Source organism: Rhipicephalus sanguineus, chromosome 11 (assembly GCF_013339695.2).
Source record: "Rhipicephalus sanguineus isolate Rsan-2018 chromosome 11, BIME_Rsan_1.4, whole genome shotgun sequence".
Classification (NCBI taxonomy): Eukaryota; Metazoa; Arthropoda; class Arachnida; order Ixodida; family Ixodidae; genus Rhipicephalus; species Rhipicephalus sanguineus.
The window spans coordinates 61,820,338-61,841,556 of NC_051186.1; the positions used below are offsets into that span (position 1 = coordinate 61,820,338).

Below are 21,219 nucleotides of genomic sequence, written 5' to 3' on the forward strand. Positions count from 1 at the left end.
AATCACACCATGAAACATTATCATTACTTCCAGAGCAAAAAGGTACAGCCAAGCCTAACTGTGGAGTGAGAGCAAAGAAAGGAAACTGCGAGAAAGACTACAGTGGCATGTGGTTTAACGATGCAGCGTTCTACACTTGCAGCCTGGTGAAGGAAGGACAATGCCCAACGCACGGGTCGTTCTTTGAAACCTGCGAAGATTGCATGAAGAAGTGCCGCAGTAAGTCTACGTCACATTAGAGTCTTTCGTTTCGTCGCCATAAGTCTCGCTGATAAGAAAACCTTTTCTTCTGTTCTTCATCTGGTGCTACCTGTATAACTATACCATTGCTAAAAATAGGGCTGTCTCACTTTTTTCTCTTTAGGTTGGAAGCGTCATTAGTGGTTCTCTAGAGATGTTGCTTTACTTCCGGCTGCACGAAAACTGAAACAGTTTACCGCTCCGATGTTGAATGTTTAAGTGCAAGCGGAACACTTGCTTTATTTACACTTGAGCTGCCAAATGTTTTGGTGTGAACGAAACACTTGCTCGATTTGGGGTGTCCGTTCTCGTCCGTCCAAAAAAAGGAAAGAAACCGCGTGACCTTCTCTGAAGAAGCAATGACGTCACGTAAAGATGTCATCATGGGACGTCGCCATGACTTCCCACATCGCCAAACTTGGGGACGTCATATTGTCGATCGGGTCAAGATGAGCCGATCCCGGAGGCAGTGTAGCCGGTGTAACCAGTGGACCGATCGCGGAGGCTGTGCAGAAAACAGGTCAAGTGGTACGCGATTCGTATGTGTTTCTCCGCAACAGGCAAGTCTGGGCGCTGCTTTGGTGTGGTCGCTCATGGCAAATATGGGTCGACCGGGCATCGACAGAACTCCCGAGGAGCGGCGCGCTTCTGTAGAAAGCCGATGACAGCAGAGGCGGGAGAGCGCTCGTAAGCTCAGCTGGGCGTGCCCCTTCCCACAGTGCAATGGCTCAACAAATTTTGCTTCACGTGTTGGGAACCTGCCGTCCATTCCTTGCTTTAGATAATGAAAGGATATTTAAATTGAAGACAAGTAAAATAACATTAGTTTCATTCCGAAATGCTTCCTCTCAGCAAACAGAATCCACTCTTCCTTAACTCCACTCCTTATCTAGTAGCTCGTTCCGTTTGCGATTGTGCTATTTATTTAACCCGTGACCGTTACAACGCTCTTTGATAATTATCTATAGAGATTCTGCGAGGATTTGGTCTGCTCACTCCCTCTTAAAAAATTCACCGCCATATCCACGAGGTGAATGATGTTAGAGGAGCTTGCTCGGAGGTGATCGGGTAAACCGCGAATGCTCGCACACATTTCTGTACCATCATATATAGATGTGACAACGTGTATGCGTGTATGTGAAACATTGTGTATGCATTACATACACAATGTTTATTAATGTATGGTTGGATGCAGTATATACATTTGGATGAAGTATATATACATTTGGATGAACTATAAACATTATATGTACACAAGACATGTTGTTTACCAAGTTGAAACACATTCCTCTACCATCATATATAGACGTGACAACGTTGTTATATACGCATTACATACACAATGTTTATCAATTTACGGTTGGATGCACTATATACATTTTGATGAAGTATATAATTATTTGAATGAACTATAAACATTGTATATACACAAGAGATGTTCTTTTACAGAGTACAAGGGCGTCCGTCGATGAGCTTGGGGACTCGTTCCCCTTTAAAGATGAGGGCTTTGTGATCAGTGAAGTATGTTGCCAAGGGATCATCGATGATGGGACGCAATGGAAAGTTTGAGAAGGCAACATCGATACAGGTGCCCCTGATGGTGGTGGGACGTTTGCAGTCGTACGATACGCATCGGAGAGCGTAACGTGACATCATGTGTTGGACTAGCCAATCGCTTTGCATGATGTCAACGTTCAGATCTCCGACGAGTACGAAGGGACCGCGTTTGAACTCGGTGCTGTATCGATGCATTGCCTTCTCGATGTACTTGGTGACGTCTGCTTGCGACAAGTTCGGCGCCAAGTACATGGCCATCACTACTATCCCGGATGAGAGCTTCACAGCGGCGTGCTCCCCGTTATGGCTCTGGCTGGTTACTGGCAACGCGAGATCTTCAGCCGCATCAGGTAGCTTCACGTAGATCCCGACACCGCCCGCAGGACGCTCCGATTCTTTGGTGTAGACGACTGGAACGAATGCATTGATGTGCATGTTTCCAGCGTTCCACGTCTCCGTGAAGCAGAGAACGTCGGCTGCGGTCAGGACGGGATCATGTTCGATGTCATCAACGTGTGCGTTGAGGGACCGCACGTTGAGAAGTGCAAGGGTGAACTCGGTCGAGCGGTCGACGTCTTCTCGCAGGGCACGAAGGTAGCGTTGCGTTTGCGTGGGCAACCTGTGCTGCTCGAGACGGCGAAACTCGCCGAGCATGTCCTTGTGTTCGTTGGAGGTCTTGTGGTAGAAGTGGCGGTCCCCCTTGGCGTTGGTCAGGTACAAGTTTTCCATGGTGGTACAGCGACTGAGTGTCACGTACACGAGTTTCTGCTGGTGTGTCTTGCTGTACTCGTATACCACCGAAGAGTACGTTCCCCCTTGAGACTTGTGTACAGTTATGGCACTGGCTTGCACGAGGGGGAACTGCTTGCGTCTGCAGGAAACGCCCGTCGTGCGGTCGAGGGTGAGCGTGACCGTGCGAGGTTCGATTGGTATCCAGGACGGTTCTACAGCGTAGCCGTTTCGCACGGCCTCGCTCACAGCATGACGAGAGCGGAGGCGAGCGAGTTTTCCGGTAGTGGGCACGCCGAACTGTAGCCATAGCCGTTTCGGGAAAGCGTCTTCTTCGCGCACCACCACTCGTTCGCACAACTTTAGACTCCCCACCGCCCCGTTGACAAGCCCGTCGACGACGTCGATGTTGGTGGTGATCATGTAGGGCTTGTTCGGGACGATGAGAATCTCCATGGGCAGGTTGGCGAATTCGGTGTGGGACATGCGTTCGACCTTGGCCGTCGCCTTCTGCAGAGCGTCTTGCGTCGCGCACCCCAGGTACATGTCCTTAGCCCTCAAGCGAACGATGGACTGCTCATGTGGCTGCGAGGCCACGGAGGCGTTGAACTTGTCCACCTCGCTGTTCATGTGGAAGATGCGAATGGCGGAGGGTGCGCGACGTAAGGCTTCTTCGGCGGTGACGAAGCGGCTCTCCAACAGCCGGACCTCTTCTTCGTCGAGCGGTCTGCCGTCTCCGATTTTGGTAAGCAGGGCAGAGAAGGTGGCATCGGCTTGGCGGACTACCTGGACGAGTGCGAAGTAATCCAGGTACTGCCATTTGATGATGGGTCCAAAGAGCCCGCTGCCTCCGTCCCTGCACCTCTTGTACACCTCATTGGCTCTGACGGGCGGCAACTGACGCAAGTCGCCGCACATGATCACGTCCAGTCCCCCGAAGGGTTCGTGGAGCCTTTGAGTGATTTGTCGGAGACGGCATTCGATGATGTCAAGGTTGTCGGCGGACAGCATGCTGACTTCGTCGATGATGACACACTTGACGTGACGAAAGGCCACGCGGAACGTGTTCAGCTCGCTGTCGCTTAAACCTCCGAGGTCCCTCGTCTTGCTGCGGGAGAGCTTGAAAGCCGCATGCACGGTGGTTCCCCCTACTGCCACCGCCGCCTTGCCCGTGCTCGCACACATAACGAATGCGTTGTAGGGTGCGTTGTTGTTGTACCGGTTGTACACGTCCATCACCAGACGCAGGACGAACGTTTTGCCACACCCAGCAGGTCCCGTCAAGAAGACACGCAACGGAGGTGCCCCGAGAGTAGTCTGCCTGTGGATGATCTCTCGGAGCAGCTCGTACTGCTCGGCGTTCGTCATGCGCATTAGCTTGACGTACTCGCCAACGTCCATGACGTCTTGTCGTTTGCGCACGGCAGCACACGAGCTAGTCTCCTTAACGAGCCGCATCAGATCTTCGTTTGGGAGCAGGTCGGCGTCTTCGTCTTGGTGAATGGTGGTGGTGTTGACATCGTCGGTGGCGACGGCGGTGGCTTCGGCGGTTGCTTCTTCGTCCCGATGATATTCCTCGATCAGCTGGGCCACGATCTCGTCGTCGTCGGCAGGGCTGTATTCTCCATGCTTTGCGTTTATCAGCTCCTTGTGCTGTTCGTAGAGTTGTGTGTAGCGGCTGTTGTCGAGCACGTCCACAGTCTTACTCCTGAAGGGCACGTAGAGAAGCACCTCTTCACGCATGAAGTTGTCAGGCGAAGTCTTGACAGAGTAGTGCCGGTAGCGGATGACTACAGGGCGGTCGCGGAGAACGTAGCCGTTGGCGCCGCTGCACCGGTACTTGCTAGCAAAGTCCGCAAGGCAAACGTCGTCCAACTCGCGCGGTCTGGCTTCGTACTTTTGGACGAGGTTGAGTTTCCAGACGTCGGTTGGCGAGGCGCTGAGCTTGGCCAGTTCTTCGTTAGTCTTGCGGACTCGCACGCGTTCCTCGGGGTAGCAGGTGGGAATGTAGACAACATCCCGACTCTTCTGCGACATTTCTTGTCGGAGCAGGAACCAGGCCGCCTCTTGAGCTGACATTTCCACCCCCCTGAGCATGTTGACTCCGATGGACCGCACGACGGCAGCGTACTCCATGTTGGGGTTTTCTTCGAGGATTTGTTGAACGGCCTTGCGGAGGTTTGACATGCCACGGTCTGCCTTGTTGACGTAGTCCACTACGTAGGTCGCACAGGCGTAGTAGTCCAGGATGATCTGGAGATCCATGTTGGAGTCTAACACCTTGGCAATCCACGGATTGAAGGCGTTCACGAACTTTTGAGCGGGGGTCCGTTTGTGAAGCACGCAGGGACGCGCAAACCCCGCCTTTAAGATGTCCATGTACTCTTTGTCAGAGCGGACATTAAAGGTGGCCAGAAACTCTTCCAAGGACGCAAACTCTCCCCTCTCCAAAGCGTCGTGCATATCTTCGTACCGCTTGCGCAGTTGTTGTCGGCGCGCGTTTTCAGCTGCGTCTTCTGTGGGAGGGAAGGGCAAGACGATCCTGGTTTCGTTGCTGGGCATGAACGGGGCGCCGAACCTGCATTTGGTTCTTCCCCGCTTGTAGCACGTGTGAGTGTGAGCGTGCATTTGAGTTCGTGGACGCTTCAGCAGATCCCTGTCCAAGGTGAGTAGACTTTCGACCATCTCTAAGGTCCGTGGCATGTCGGCACTCAGTTCCTCATCGGCGGGTGCGCTGTCCAACCACAGGATGGTATGGATGTGGGCGCTGCCACGCTGTTGGAACTCCACCCGCTTGAAGAAGTCCACAACCACGTAGGGCTTGAAGGGCGAGCAGCGCTTGTCTTTGAGCACGTTAAGGATGACATCAAAGATCCGGTGCGTGTATATGGCGCACGCGACCGGATCATTGTTAACGAGTTCCACGCGCTGCATGCAGTCGAGTTGGTCGATGACTCGCGCCACACCGTCTGGCCCTACGCGCAGCCGCTCCAACGTCTCGAGAAGCCGGTTCCAGTGCAGTTCCGCGGCAGACAGCGTCAGGAACGCATGGGGCTTACCCAACTGGCGTATCATAGCGAAGAGTTCTTTTCGACGGTCTTGCCAGTATTGAACCGTGTTGGGTATGCCCCTCATGAACGCCAGGTTTCTGTTGAGGACGTCGTCGAGGAACTCGTGTCCACCCGTCTCGAACTGCTGCCGCGTGAATGCACTGGTGGCGGCGTTGGTCTTGAATGTCATGGTCTTCTCAGCAACGTTGTGCCTCATGACTTTCATGGCCATGTAGAGCACGTGCTCCGGTCCGACTCCACGACGATCGGTCCGGCGGATCTCGCTGCTCGCCTTGGCGAACGGTGTCGGTCGAGGCCCGGTGATTTGACGAGGTACGCCTAGGTAGATTTGTGGGAAGGACAGCTCTTCGGCGTACTCGTCAAAGAGCAGCGAGATTGGCGTTTGACCTTCGCCGGGTGCCAGATGGAGACTGTGCGTGCCTGTCATTAACCCGCACAGCTGTTGTTGTTCTTCGGCGACGCCGATGAAGTCGTCCCTCTTCGTGTTCACAATGGCCGCATCGTCAATGAACATCGTGTGACTCATGAGGTTGAGTGCGATGGCAGCCTGTAAAGGATCGTCGAGGTCGGTGACTTCAGGCGCCGGCTCGATCTCGTCATCGTTGACCTTCCCGTCGTCTTCCTCTTGTGCCACGAGGCGGCTCCAGTCGATCTTGATTTTAAGGTATTTGTATAATGGTGACTGTTCGAGATGTTTGAGCCAGGCATGCACGTGGCGTTTCTTGACGAGACCTTTTCTGTAGGAAGGCTTGTTAACGAGCCGGCGCTTGATGTGTACGTCAAAGGCGGCGTCGTCGGGCACGTTCCGCGGCAGGCACTGCACAGTCTTGGCCACGTCGATCGGCACATTAACCACCTCCCCTTTTATGCCGTACTGGCCGCTGCCGTGAGTCAAACGCCTGACGCTCATAAATGGCAGACGTGGAGCTATCAGGCGTTCTTCAACGGGGTTGAGAGCAGGCAGGTGAGAGGGCCGGGGAGGATATCGGTACCCGTGCGTAACACTCATCGTAGGAACTTTTCCCGCCACCAGAGCGCTTTTACACGTAGAGCAAACTCTGTACGTACTGAAGTCTGTCGGCGGGGCCGATGGCGTGGCAGCGACAGGGAACTCTCTTTCAAGGACTGCGACGGCGTTGGTGCGGGACTGCTCGTTACGGATGCTCGCGATTATGGTCATGTTATTGTCGAACCACAAGCGGTCGCATACCTTGCAGCTGTGGCCGAAGGTGTGGTCGAGGAAATCCCGCTTGAAGCGCGCGTCGGCGCCGCCAACCTCAGGTAGCAACCGCTTTTGACGCTTAGCCGCGGCATCCCGCGCCCGCACTTGGGGGTTCTCTTGCCGCCGCTTCCGATCTGCTTCTGCTTTGCGACCTCTCACCGCGGGGTCCGCTCGACGGCGCGCATATCTGGCCCGCACCTCCGGGTTTGCTTGACGGCGAGCCCTGTGCGCTTCGGCCTCCCGGGCTCTCACCGCAGGGTCTTGGCGTCGAGCCCGAGCTGCTTCTGCTCGGCGACATCTCACCGCAGGGTCCGCTTGACGGCGCGCCCTCTTCGCTTCGGCCTCCCGGGCTCTCACCGCAGGGTCTTGGCGTCGAGCCCGTCGCGCTGCGGCTTTGGCTGGGGTGTTCATGATGCGGAGATGTATCCAAGCGAAGATGTATCCTAGAAGAGTCACCTAACCAGCGCTTGCGCCACTTGCGCCGAGCGTGGTGTGCGCCGCCTTGAGCGGTGGCTGGCGGTGGCGCGCCATCTAGTGAGCATTCTTGAAGTGACATGAGAGAGCGCAGCTGCGCCGAGCGTAGTGTGTGCCGCCTTGAGCGGTGGCGCAATCTAGCGAGCATTCTTGAAATCACCGGAAAGAGCGCAGCTGCGCTCCTGGCGGGACCCATGAGAAGTAGGGAGCCGACGGTCACTGCGATGTGGACAAGGTGCGAGCATAAGAAGCTTGGCGAGCAAGCTCCTAAAACTTTATGAACGAAGACACTGCACCGATGAAAATCATTGTTGTTGTTCTAGAAAGTTTGCTCATCAACAGAAAGTTTTGACTAAATGAGCCGAAACAAATCGACCGCCCTTATTTCTCTTCGTGTTAATTAATTTTGACGCACTGTAACATCCCGTCGTCATATGCTATTGTGTGTTTTATTTTTATTTTTTGGGGGTGGGGGGGAGGGGGCAATACACAGTTTGGCCAAATGAAGTGTGCAATATCGCATAACTCTAGACCTAGTGGTTGTAAATTTTAGCGCACAACAGTGAAACTCTGTTACGAATAAATAGCTAAATTTGAGTATTTAGATTTTTTCATATTTACCATGATACAAGTAGTGATTTGCACCCGCTGTGTTGAAAAGCTTATTTGTCAGGAAAAATCCAAGTGTTTCGCCTATTTCAAACGTGCGGCAGCAAGGAATCGTTCACAATGCATTTTTTTTGCCATTACCTTTTTACCAGAACGCTGTTTTGTGCCCTTCAGTGCAAAAGTAACGGGGATACCAAAGCATTTATTCCCACACATTAGGAATGCATGTCTCGAAGTTGGCGTCCCCCAGAAAATTTGTTCGAGGGAATATGCCTTTGAAACTTATGGGCCACCCTCGGTAGATTGCAGTACATATTGTAATATAAATATTTTAATACAGCAAAACGCCATCTTCTTTGCTTTGGATATGTATGACATTAGGAAAATGCAGCATGAATTTTTCGACCAAGTCTTGCCTACGCGCGACGAAATCGAACCTCCTTTTGTGGTATCGTAGAAAATTGGCAACGCAATGCGCTGGACACCATTGCAGCAAGTGGACCGACGTAGTGACGGCAAGCTAATTTAATATGTCAGAAAGGACCACAAAATACACCTAAAAAAAGAATGTGTTTGCTACCTCTATCCAGATTGTTGCCATAGTACCGAGTTCCCTGATGCTTCACTTCAAATCTTAAAAAACTGCCTTCAACGTTCCCCTCGCAATTATCTGTCAATAGAATGCACTGCAGTACGCTGCATGCCCCGCTACAAGGTACACATATAAGACTGGGTCTTCCGCAGTAAGCGTCGTGCGACCTTTGGTAATGTGGACATGTTTATTTTTTTTTATTTAGAAGTGGTCAAACGTACCAATACGATCATTATAAGAAGCGCGGGAGTATAAAGATATTGCCGAAAACAAAAGAAAAACGGAACATATTTTAGTTAAGTTATGCGTAATAAACATATGGTATGCTGGAAAACGCACCGTGATATATAGGAAAGGCGTCTCATGCGCAACCTGCATAATGTACAATGTAACGTCTTAACGCGTTACACTCCATTCTGTGTAAAAGTTCAGTATACTTGAAAATGTCGTAGTAAGGCAAGGAGCGTGTATGACGTTACGACCAGCCAAATTGCCAACATATGCTGCCTTTTCATCGACATTAAGCTGCGTATTCCGTTGAGTCGGCACTTATTTGTTCAGTGTGCTATAGCTATGCTGTTTGTCATGAAAATAAAGAAAAAGTGTTTCAAGGTGAACCACAATAATTATTACTAATAAGGCGTCATTTCTTTGTTCTCAATTTTCAGGAGCGATGGTACGTCAGTGTCAATCCAAGAATTGAGGACATCGACCAGAAAGTTACACTAAAAAAATGGTGTCTACCCCTTAACGGCTCCATGCATTGCGAGACATTTATTCAAAGCCAAGGTACTGCATATGATGAGCAAAAAATAAATAAATTGCGCTGAGCGTAAAGTGTTCTTAGATAACTGAAGTACATTTTCTGTAGTTACCCAACATTGAAGTATCATTTATATAGGTTCTAGTGCACATTTCGTTTGGCAAGTAGTATTTTGTCAAAAGGCGGCATACCTATATCCACATGTGGTGAACAATCATACGACATCATAATTAAAAAAAACAATTCTGGAGTCTTCCTTTATAAGGGAAATTATAAGGCAAATGATCAAACTTGGCGAGGGCGTGCTTGACCTACTACTTTTCTTTCTTTTATTGCGATTATATGGACAGTCTCGGCTTGTTTTTGCTGTCGCCGTCGCCGTAGTCATGCTCCGTATATGTATATGTGGGTATATAAAATATATATATATATATATATATATATATATATATATATATATATATATATATATATATAAGCCACAAAAAAATAATTCACAAATTTTTCCGACTCGCCGAATCAAACGGCCGATCTCTCGCTCTAAAACGCGCGGCGTTAAAGGGCTATGCCACGAAGAGTACCGTCTCTCAGCATGCTAACGGCGAGCTATTTATAAACACCACTTACATCAGCATGCTCTCTTAGTTACCACATAGATGGCGTGACGTCCATTCAAAGCGTTTTAGGGTGGGGTCCGCGGCCCTCGTGTCCGCATGCAGAATTTCCTAGGCAAGGGGTGAAATTTCCCCTGCCAAGTAGTGGGCGCAGGCTTTGCGAGAATCAGTGATCATTACTTCAGAAATTCGGTGCGAGAGAGCTAACGCTATAGCGACCTCCTCCGCGAGCGTTCAGTTGCGGACCTTAAAGCTGAGGCCAACCACCTGCGGTTCCTTTTGGAATACTGCGGCCATATAATACCCCCTCATTACGTGTCCGGAAACGTCCACGTAGTAAATCCCTTTGTTACCGTGTTTCTAGGGCCCAAACGCGCGCGCCCGTCTTCGCCAGCGGAGCTGTTAAGCTTTTTGGCACCGGTTCGCGACACCAGACAACTATCGCCATTGTGAACAGGCACGCGATCTCTTCGTTAACCGAACACATGCGCCGATTTCTTTGCCGTCAGATGCAATAACTTTGACGGGCGACAGAAGGAGTGCACAAAGGAAGAGGTAGAAATAGATAGAAATAAATACAAAGAGCGAAAAAGATAGAAGGCGGGGCAACGAGCACACAGAGCAAGAGAAAGAGAAAGAAATAGACACAGAGAGAAAGATATGAAAACAGACTAAAATAGAGAGATAGAAAAAGAGTGAGCAAGCATAGCAATCTATATTATAGTATAGCAATGGGTGGGAAAGGGACGTAAGGGTGAGGAGGAGGGAAAGGAGGAAAAATTCATCCGACAGACGACTGTCAGTCGTCGATCTAATCGCAATTCCCGGCCCACTTGTTGAACAATTTCATTGGCCTGAATTCTGGCCCTTCCACTCCGCTCTTAGTCGTGCACATTTGTGTGCCCAGTTGTGAAGTCTCGACACCATTTTATGACCTTTCTTTGACTCATCACGTCATGACCATAAACTAGGCACAATTCCGCATACATTTGAGAAGCTGATGATCATTTTGCAAGCAAAATTGAATTACAACTCGCACTTCACAACAGGTGCGAGCAACGATTTTCGCAGACATTGGCGCTTGCATTCCCCGTCAAGCAGATGACTACTCAGTGAGAACAATAACTTCAGTACCTTCGCGAAGAATTACCAGGTGGCGCTGCACAATTAAATGCTCGATCTGACGTGTAAATATTTAAATATTAGCAAACGGTCCTTTCTTTCTGAATAGCCCTCGTATGTACTTACGCAGGAAGTAGAGCTGAAAAAAATCACTTTTACTGGATTTTACTGCCGCTGGTAGATGGCACCCGCCAGCGACGAGCTGGCCGATCCAGCTTCGGGCCGTTCGGCAAGCCGAAGATGCAGCCCGGGTCCAAGGACTTCGAGCCGTCACCTGAGGCACCGCCATCATCATCGGCGGAGGGTGAGGGGGATCTGGGGTTAATCCCCTCTCCCCACCCCGCCCGAAAGAAACTGCCGGACTCGCATCAGTTAAAGATCATTCATTCATTCATTCATTCATTCATTCATTCATTCATTCATTCATTCCTGGGCTGGTGCAGATTCTTGTACGCATTCATGAGCACGACATCTATTTTGCTATTTAGCACAGTATTAAGCAAAACAGTGGATAGAAGAACAGCACGGACAAAGCGCTAACTTCCAACATAAGATTTATTTCAGTGGGCGTCGCACCAATAATAACAATAAACAGCGCACGCAGGCGCATTTATAAAGAACAAAAAATGAAAACAGAAGAATTTCTTAACACCTGTACATCTTAGTTTACAGATTGTGTACAATCGATTTAGGATAACACATTAGTAAGCGACATTACGAGGTCTGATGATTTGCCATCACCATCGGGTCACTGTCAGCGTTTTGTTAGAAAGCCACTTTTTTCCCTTGTTAATTCAATTAAACGCGTGTTAATAAGCCTGCAACAGGGGCTAGTTAGTTCGTCTTCATCTTGTGATACGCTGCAAGGTATGACACGCACCGAAAAAACGAGACACATCCCAGGGTGACTCGTTTTTTTGGTCCTTGTAATACCTGGCAGCGCATCACAAGATGAATAAGGCGTGCTAACACACGCTTCTCCCAACCTTGCCATCTCCGATGCTTCGATGAACTCCCGTGTCACTTGTGGCGGGCTTCTCCATATAACAGTGCATTTCGTGTACTGGGGCTTGCAGACCACAGTTCCTGCAGTGGTCCACCAAGTGGCCTGCGTCTCCCGTTTTCACATTGTTTGCATGCTCCCGCAGCCGGTCGATACCGCACCTCCCCGTCTGTCCAATGTGTGCTTTGGCACAGGAGAATGGTAGATTACACACAACATTGTGATCACGCTCTACATAGCTTTCCATGTGCCTTGTCTGGCAGCCCGACTTCTAAGCATGAAGATAGCCGCTCTTGAACAAGCTTGTTGGGGGCAGAAAAGACGGCCTTAACGTTCGCTTTGTCTCCTGTCTTTTTCGGCCTGTGTGGGACGTTATGTATGTACGGGATCACGGCGCGTTTTCCCACCTTTCGCTCCTTTTGGACCGCTCCTGAGAGACGATTGCCACGGCTACTTTTGACGCTTTTGAGCAACCCCTCTGGCCACCGAGATCATTACTTGCCGTGTGTGCTCTCCGCCTCCAACCCATCGCGTCAAGGTTCCGGTGCCTTCGGCAGCCTTCGCAAGCCAGCGCCCACCTCTGCGAAGCCGTCGCTCCACATGTCGGCGTGCGTCTCCTCGCCTTGCTCATGTAGCCCGACCACTCGTCTAGTCGGTGAGCCTCCGTCGGACCACCAGACGGCCTTATTAAGTAAAGAGACGCTTTAACTCGTTCTTGTTTTCATTGCGTTCGCGTCATATGCTTTTTGCGCGTATGCTTGCTTTCCCACATGTGTATAAAGTGACGTGTCAAAACCTGCAAACAGCCTTGTCGATTGGTGGGGCCGCCCGCGCTCCCAACCGTTATATTTCCACGTGATCGTGACGCTGACAAAGGCAGCTGTCGGCGAGTTAAAGACCAAACTTTTTATTTGTGTGAACCTGTGCCCGCATAACGGAAAGTCACGGTACAAGCAATACAGGCTGTAGGCTAATAGCCGCGAACAGAGCGTCGGCCGTCGATATTCTAACCAGCAGTAAGGCGCGTCGGCATTTGTACATGCGACATCGAAGGTTCTAGTGTTATCGCTGGCGCTTGCGAAAGCGCTCGAAAAAACTACTGTTCGCGTCTTGCGCGCGCGTAAGCTTAACAAAATGATCAGAGACAACAGTGAAGCTTCACGAACATTGCGGCGCGGTCTGTGCCGAGCGCTGCTAACAGCTTTTGTGGACGAAACTCAGATGCATAAAAATAACGCAAGGAACAAGTGTGGTATTTATCCTAACAAACGAACCGTTTTTCATAACAGTGGGCTATTTGGCTATTCATGCTGGTAATAAACAGAGCTAGAAGTCCGCGCTTGTCCGGTGTCCGCTTTTCGTTCACGAGGTTTCTCGCGCTCTTTGTTATTTGTATGCTATTGTTGAGGCCGTCACTGCAAGTAGGGCCTAATACCTAAAATAGGTACAATATTGCAGCTGCTATACCCTTACTAAGCATAATGCGAAAGCAATGTGCACGTGCATGGCCCATGAATTGCGCCAACACGCTATCGCAAACTTTTATATCAAATTGCAACACTTGAACAATGCTTTCTTTTTCATATTGTATATGTAAAAAATATCGGATTGTTTTTGGAAGCAGCCGTACAGCCGCCCAAATCTTTGTGCGTGAGCGCCGACTTTTTTGTGCGTCAGTGCCGTACGACGGAGCAAAGTTGCAAACAGGGCGAGAGTAAGCGCAAAAAAAATCACCGCCATATGCACGAAGTGAATGATGTTAGAGGAGCTTGCTCGGAGATGATCGGGTAACCCGCGAATCCTCCGTACACATTTCCCTATCATCATATATAGACGTGACAACGTTGTTATATATACTTACATTAGCCCTCTTCGCTTCGGCCTCCCGGGCTCTCAACGCAGGGTCTTGGCGGCGAGCCCGTGCTGCTACTGCGTTGCGAGCCCGTCGCGCTGCTGCTTGGCTGGGGTGTTCATGCTGCGGAGCGGCAACGAGGAGTGTTCACTTAGTGAGCTCCCGGCGAAGAGAAAGGAAGCGCGCCAAACGAGAGGCGCGGCCCTCGAGCAGTCACCTAATTAGCGCATGCGCCGAGCGTGGTGTGTGCCGCCTTGAGCGGTGGCGCACCATCTAGTGAGCATTCATGAAATCACCGGAGAGAGCGCAGCTGCGCTCCTGGCGGGACCAATGAGAAGTAGTGTACGCGCCGGCGGCTACGGACAAGGCGCGAGCATAAGGAGAAAGCTCTTAAAGCATTTGCGTCGCCAGATAACAGATGAACGATCCACATTTGTCAGCTTATCTCACGCGCGGGGGCGTGTAACGTATCTGCAGATTTTACATTCTCGGTTGCTTGCTGATCTTCGGAATGTAAGGTACGAGCAAAAGGCGCTGCCTGTTCGTCTGAAGTCAGTTAATGCAGGGTGACGTTCTCACGAAGGAACAGCCAAGCAGACGATGGGCCCAGCTGAGTGCGCTCCGTGGGCATGCGCTTACTCACGCGCTGTTTGCAACTTGGCTCCGTCGTACGGCGCTGACGCACAAAAAAGTCGGCACTCGCGCACGATAGTAAATGTTTGGGCGGCTGTACATGCTGCTTTTGCGACTATCTCTGCGTAGGGAACTGTACGCAATGATTCAAGTTTCCCAGCCAGTGAAATTTTTTTCAAGCTCCTTCAGGTATTTAGTGCCAAAAAATTATGCATATCGCATTAACGAACCATTGCTTCACTTCGAAAGACACGAAAGGGAATACTGTCGTCCACTTGCTGGGCGCGCGAATAGAAAAAATATCCCTGTGGGTCGAACAGACATCAATCGCCGCCATCGAGGAAGAATTATTCTTTGCTGATATTTGTTCTATTCAAGTACGCGGCTTCTGGATTAAGAACAGCTGGCCTATTTCATAGGTAAGTGCTACTGTCGACTACACATGAATCCTCCATATCATAAAAATTGAACAACTCTTTCAATTTTTAGGTCATACTTATCTTTAACAATATTGGCGAAGCTTCCCCTAAGCCGAGCAAGGCTTGAAACAGCGGAACGGGATGAAATCTGAAGACTAATCTGGTTGCTTCTAGGTTGTTTCTTTGCTAGGTGATGCGGGTTCTTTCTATGTTGATTCTCAGTGCATATAGGTTCGAGTTCAGCCACAGACAGTCGCACACACGACACGGATCTTCAAGCTTCAGAGGCAGGACCACGCGCTGAAACCCAGCGTTCCCACCACTCATGGATCTACGGGTTGCTTATTCTAGTTGTGGCTAGGCAGAACTTGATTTTAGCTAGGTTGTCGGTAAAGTGGGCCGGCAGCTTGTCGAGTTCACTTTTTGGCTTGGCTGCTTTCCTCATACGCGTTTGATAACGCGGTTTCTTTTTAATTTTTAGTGGACGAGTGGTGAGTAGTGGAATTTATGCAATTTATGTGTCACATACCCGCTTATGATGAGGGCAGTTTTCATGTAGGCCGCACGCTACATACCCGTAGGCCGCACAAATTACGGCTATTCTTTTAGCAGCTTCGCCGTTAAAAGGTATGCTTCAGGGCATACGGTGCCGATGAAGATTGTTCGGTGTACATTACTCAGCCACTACGTCATTCTCTTCACGCCGAGCCATGGGAAGTCTGGACCTCATCAATAGAGTCATATCGCTGTCTCTCATTTAGTATACGCTTAATCTTCTGCCTAGTTATATTTTGCCACTTTAGTGCCACTGAAACATTCAGCCGCACAAAAAGTGTGCAACCTGTGCGTATACTATATACATTGAAATGTCTGCCGATTGCAACATGTTTATGTCCTTTATGCCTTAGCAAGCGCCCGCTAAACTACACCACCAAATCGACGGTTGCAGCCTTTTGCCTGTAAAGGCCAAATAGTTCGTCAAGGTGTGTAGTCAGTGTAACAATATGCTGGTCGCATTGTGAATGACAGCTCCCTTCTGCGATGTCCATTTCATGCGCATTTCAAACGTGCATTTAGATGCAACCATTTAGGCATTGAGAAATGTGCTTTATTTGTTTTTTTTTTGCTCTGTTCTTCCGCAACAATGTGACGATGTTAACGGCTGTCATAATTCAGCGCATGAAATATGGTGGTTTCAAAATCTCAGTTCTTACATTGAATATAACGGCCACGGGAGCAGAATTATGAAGTTCCAGATCTTGTGTTGTGCCGGCAGGCCACAACTTTCGCATAGTCGAAGGACACTTTGGCACGGAGGCATTCGCGAATAGATGTAGCTGTACTCTCAACTCCGGCTCTTCCCCTTTCTTAAAAAGGGAAATAAAGTTTGTTCACTCACTAACTCGCCCGTTTGACGAAATCAAAGGTAATCAAGTCCAGTGAAGCTGAAAGTTGGGCGAGTTCATGCCAGCTAATTTTAACGTGCCAAACAGCGCACAAAGGTCTGACCCAAAAGGAACACACAATTCAACAGGACCCCCGCTGCACTCGCAGCTAGGTACTTTAGAAAAATCGCCCGCATCTTTCCACGGGGGGAACTCGAGTAAATGTGTCGCAGAGTGGTGGGGGTATCGCGTGAATGTTGCGTAATTGGGTATGGTTTGGGAATGCTTAATTGTTACACGATGCGCACACCAAGTACGACTTGAACGGCTCCAGCGTGCACGAAGTTCCGGGTCCGCAGCTCGCTTCAAACGCTTGCGTTCAGCGTCGTATGCTCGTCTCTTCGCAGCCTTGTCTTCTGCGTTGCTTGCTGTTGTTGACGCCGACGACGGTGAGGGTGGGGTAACGTTGCCTTCAACGAGTGGTGGGACGCTGATTGAAGGTACTGTTGCTTCCATCGCATCTACTCGAGTCAAGCAAAGCGTCAAGTCAAGCGAAAGCCAAGTAAAGACGCCCTTGACTGAATTCCGAACGCGCGCTCCGCCGCTTATATACACACCACCCGCGTTCGAGGGAGAGGAGAGGCTTGCTGCCGGCACTAGACGAGCCGAGCATGGGCAGTGGTGGTGTGGAGGGCGCCGCTGACGCCCCAGGTGCGACTAAGAAATGTTCCGTATTAAAAAAAAAAATCGCAGCTTGCACAAGCTGCGCGAGGCTGGAGCAAACAGCGAAGATTGTGATTGACGGAGCTCCTTCCAGGTTTTGCTAGGCTTGGTTAATTTTGCCAGGAAATGTTAAGTGTCGCTAGGCGTTAGGTGATATTTGACGAGAACGTCTCAATGTGTCATGTGACTAGTTGCTATGTAATCTTGGCGAAAACATGGTGTGGTTTCTGCGCCCTTTCTTTGTTTCTCTCTCTTCCGCTCTTTCTTTCTGTTTTTTTTTTCTCTCTCTGTTTTTTCAGTCTCATTCTTGTGTCTGTTTCCTTCCATCTCTTCCTCTCTCTGTATATTTCTTTTTCTGTCTTCTATCTTTTTTCTCTTTCCGCACATTTTTCGTTGCATTAATCACTTGAAAATCACCTTGATGCCTCTGATTCAGATATCAAAGATCTTGTGGAGAGCACTCGGCGCAATTCTGTGAGATAAAACAACCAGCCGATTCAACGTTAGGCCTCAGCGATCATTCATTTTGACGAAAAAACCATGGCAATCTAAACTAAAGAAAGTGGCCTTGGTGGTTATGAACTGTTACCTAACCTAACCTAACCTATTCTAATTCAGTCATAGGTCACTTTCACACTACCCGCATGAAAGTGTGCTACATGCGTAATGGAATTTTATTCCGCAAGTACGGCTTGTGCGAGGACAAAAGTATTAGAAATTATTAGACATACACTCAACATTCCCCGCAAAAAAACTCTTACTTTTTTCTGAATATAAAGTTTATCTATGTAATTGTGGTATTTGGACGCCCCAAAATTGTTAATTCGTGTTTACATTTCGGCCTACGCGCAGGAGCTTTGTTGAAAATTGAGACCAACAGTCCTAAAACAATTCCTTAAGCAGGACGTATGACTTGTCCTGGCAACGTGGTAAACCTTCCTATTGCGGTGGCGATTTTCCTTCACTGAATAAATGTAAAGCGACTCTAGACAAATGCGCATGTCACGGTTCTTGTCCATAACAGTCACGCGTGCCTGACACCCCTTGATTGCACGGCTCGAAAAAAAAAAAAAATACTTCCAGTCCCTTAAGCAATCGCCTCAGACGACTCGAAGGTGATACCATCTTTTTCTTCTTTTTCTTCGCAGGGATGTATAGACACTCTTTCCACCCTTTGAAAGGTTTCTGCGCTTAACGTGGTTTCGCACTGCCTCCAGGATCGGAAGCATTGCAGGCTTTCAGCACCTCACATGGTTTTGGACAGCCTCCGTGATCCTTTACAAAGCAACGACGTCCTGCGATGACGTCATCATGCGACGTCGTAATAACATCGTAATGTCGTAAAAAGCTCTGGGGACCTGTGAAATTATGACGACGCCACAGGCTGACGTGAGTGATAGGGTCATGTTACATTCAGTTTATGCGAGTTATGGTGGGCGTCAGCATTCGTGTTGAAGCCGATCCTCGTATCGCAAAGTATCGTCAGGTCCCGCAAAACCCTAAGACGCCGCCGACGCCGATTGTCAATTATCGCGTTTGTTGAGGCTTCTAAGACTTTCTCCTTAAGGGGACACTAAAGAGAAACAATGAATCAATTTGGATCGATAAATTGTGCTCTGAGAACGCTAATGTCGTTAATTCGCCTATACGTTAAAGAACCCCAGGTGGTCGAAATTTCCGGAGCCCTCCACTACGGCGTTCTCATAATCATATCGTGGTTTTGGGACGTTAAAACCCAGATATTATTATAAATTTATTATTAGAGAAGAAAATTAAGTTGAAAGTTTCATTTTTAAATTTTGCTCCGAAATCTGCCCGCGTGACGTCACCGATTTTAAAGTGTACTTACCGTATTTTGGCGCCATTGGCTCAGCAAAAATACCCCGAACTCAGTATGTTAGGCCTATGGCCCCCTCAGAGTACAATGTATTTCAATTTTTACCAATTAAAAACTACGTAGTCCCTAGTGGGCGCCGTCAAAACATGTGACGTCACGGCGTACTGTGCGGAAACGTCAGGGTGGCGTCGCCACCCACATTTTGTTTTTACGCGTTTTCTTGCTTACTTAGCGTCATCTCGCAGCAAGCATGGTGTTTTTGGTATAGTGAAGGAGTACTTTCCAAATATGAGAAAAATCGTTTTGCTCTTAGTGTCCCTTTAAAACACAATATTCACGAAGGCGCTCAGAACCGCATGATGGATGAATAGGCACCTGTGAACAATGGGAACACACTCCCACGCGTGCCCGGCAACGATTACTGGGTTGCAGCTGTTTTGTACTTCACACGAGGACTTCGAATGACGTCAAACGACCCTTCCTTATCCCCGCGTGTGTTTCCCGTATTCACATATGAAAGCGATACCCGTCTAGCAACTCCTTCAGTTCATTTTATGACTGCCATGGGTCGATGACGAAAATTAGACACCAGAAGGACAGCGTGAATGCAATGCTCGACGAAAGGACCAAATTCGTCTTGCTTAAAATGGTCGCGGAAGCAATAGCGGTATGCCACGGCGACCACAAGGCCATTATCACTACCATTGCTCTGAACGAATAATAAAAACGCGAAGCCTGCGCTGAAAGCGCAGGACAGTCACAGGGAAAGCTGGAAGAGCGGCGTTCATAGAGCCTGTTGTAAACTCTCTTGGGGCTACTAATGCAACTACACTAGCAAGGTACCCACTAGGCCATAAATCACAATTTTTTTGAAGTTGGGAAGCACCTACTTCGCCATTATTCGTCATTCTGCGTAGAAGCGAGGTACCCGCTACACATCTGTAGGGCATTATGTGCAGTTTGTTGGTCCGACGACTGATGACGATGAAGAATTATGGCTCAGCCATTTGTTATGGGTTTGAAGCTTTAAACGGCCTACAATTTACATAATACGCATTGGGTGACGCCTGGTAGCTATTTCCCTCACCCGCCATGCTGTATAACATTAGCTGACGTGAGAAAGAAAGAGAGAGAAGGGGGAGGAACTTTATTGAGGCCATGAGGATATTGATCATGAGCTTATGGGCTTCCTTGGCAACCAATACAAGTGCACTTGCGAGGCACCTACTATGCTATAAATCATTGCAATTTTTTAGAAGCAGGAAAGCAGGCATTATGCCATTTTTCGTCATTCTACGGAGAGCCGTGGTACCTGCTGAACGCATGTAAGTCATTATGCGCACTTTGTTGATGCTGTGCCTGATGATGATGAAGGAATATGGCAGAGCACTTTGTAAATGTTAGAAGTATTCAACAACCTACTCGTTGCGCAATTCGTATTCTTTGACGCCTGGTTGTTATTTCACACTTCTACCAAGCTATATTGCATATAGCTAATGTTGTTCCTTCCCGACATGAAGCCTGTATAGTGTCTTTTTGTAAAGTAGTTTCTAGCACCGACATCGCTCTGAGGTAGAATACCGGGCTCCCACGCATAGAGCCCAGGTTCGAAGCCCGTTCCATACTGAAAATTTCTTCTTATTTCGTTTTTTTTTTTCTTATTTGGCGCGATAGTGGTGACGGACATCGGCGGCGGGCAACTAGGAGCCAAAAAGGGCCGCTGAAATGATCCCATAACTGCTTTCGCTGTAACACATACCCCCCATGAACATGTGGGGTGTTTGATGCAGCTTCTATGGACATTCACGTTAGCAGGGACGGGATGGCGGTCAGTTATTTTTTTTATTTAGTAATCATTAAGAAAACCTAAATATTGTAATTAAGTCACGCAAGTAGTCGACACACGAAAATTTAATAAAGATTACTACACAAATTATAAATCGTGATAAAACTAAACCGATGGGAACACCTGATGGAGGATCATCTGGTTAGTTCTTTCCTGTACCTGGTTAAACTGCGGTTTCGGAGAATTCTTGAAATTCTTGAAGCGTTGTGATGATTACGTTATGAAGGTTATTTGAATACATTTGCTAATATTTTCGACACCACGGTTGGTTATACATTGCGGCATGGCCCATCTTACTCTTGAAGCCGCGACCCCAAATGCGGTCCTTATAGCTCAGGTAAGAAATTTGTCGCAGCAGCTATGATATCACCAACATATTGGGCGAACTTTTTACACTTTTTCCGAGAGCTAATCAACGCTCTTTCGATCTACAGAAATTCCTAACACAATGCAAAAAGTGTGCAATGGTGGCCTTTTTTATTGCGTGTCGTCCGAAAAAATAGAGGATTATTTTCGGAAGCAACAATG

General features: G+C 48.8%; 1 protein-coding gene across 1 annotated transcript; it reads right to left on the bottom strand.

Moving 5' to 3' along the window:
- Positions 1–684: 684 nt before the first annotated feature.
- LOC119375079 (uncharacterized) lies at positions 685–12,598 on the bottom strand. Its single transcript, XM_037645276.2, has 3 exons — positions 12,575–12,598; positions 1,910–7,149; positions 685–745 (listed from the first exon to the last, which is right to left on the bottom strand). The coding sequence occupies exons 1-3, from the start codon at positions 12,596–12,598 to the stop codon at positions 685–687; spliced, it is 5,325 nt and encodes a 1,774-aa protein (XP_037501204.2).
- Positions 12,599–21,219: the final 8,621 nt, after the last annotated feature.

Excerpts from the sequence above, each read along its gene's own strand:
- LOC119375079 (XM_037645276.2), bottom strand. The coding sequence starts at position 12,598 with ATGTGGAGCGACGGCTTCGCAGAG. Across the intron at positions 7,150-12,574 it reads GGAGCGACGGCTTCGCAGAG|AGGGCGCGCCGTCAAGCGGA; the intron begins GTGGGCGCTGGC and ends GCCGAAGCGAAG. Across the intron at positions 746-1,909 it reads GACATCATGCAAAGCGATTG|CCTCCGCGATCGGTCCACTG; the intron begins GCTAGTCCAACA and ends TTTTCTGCACAG.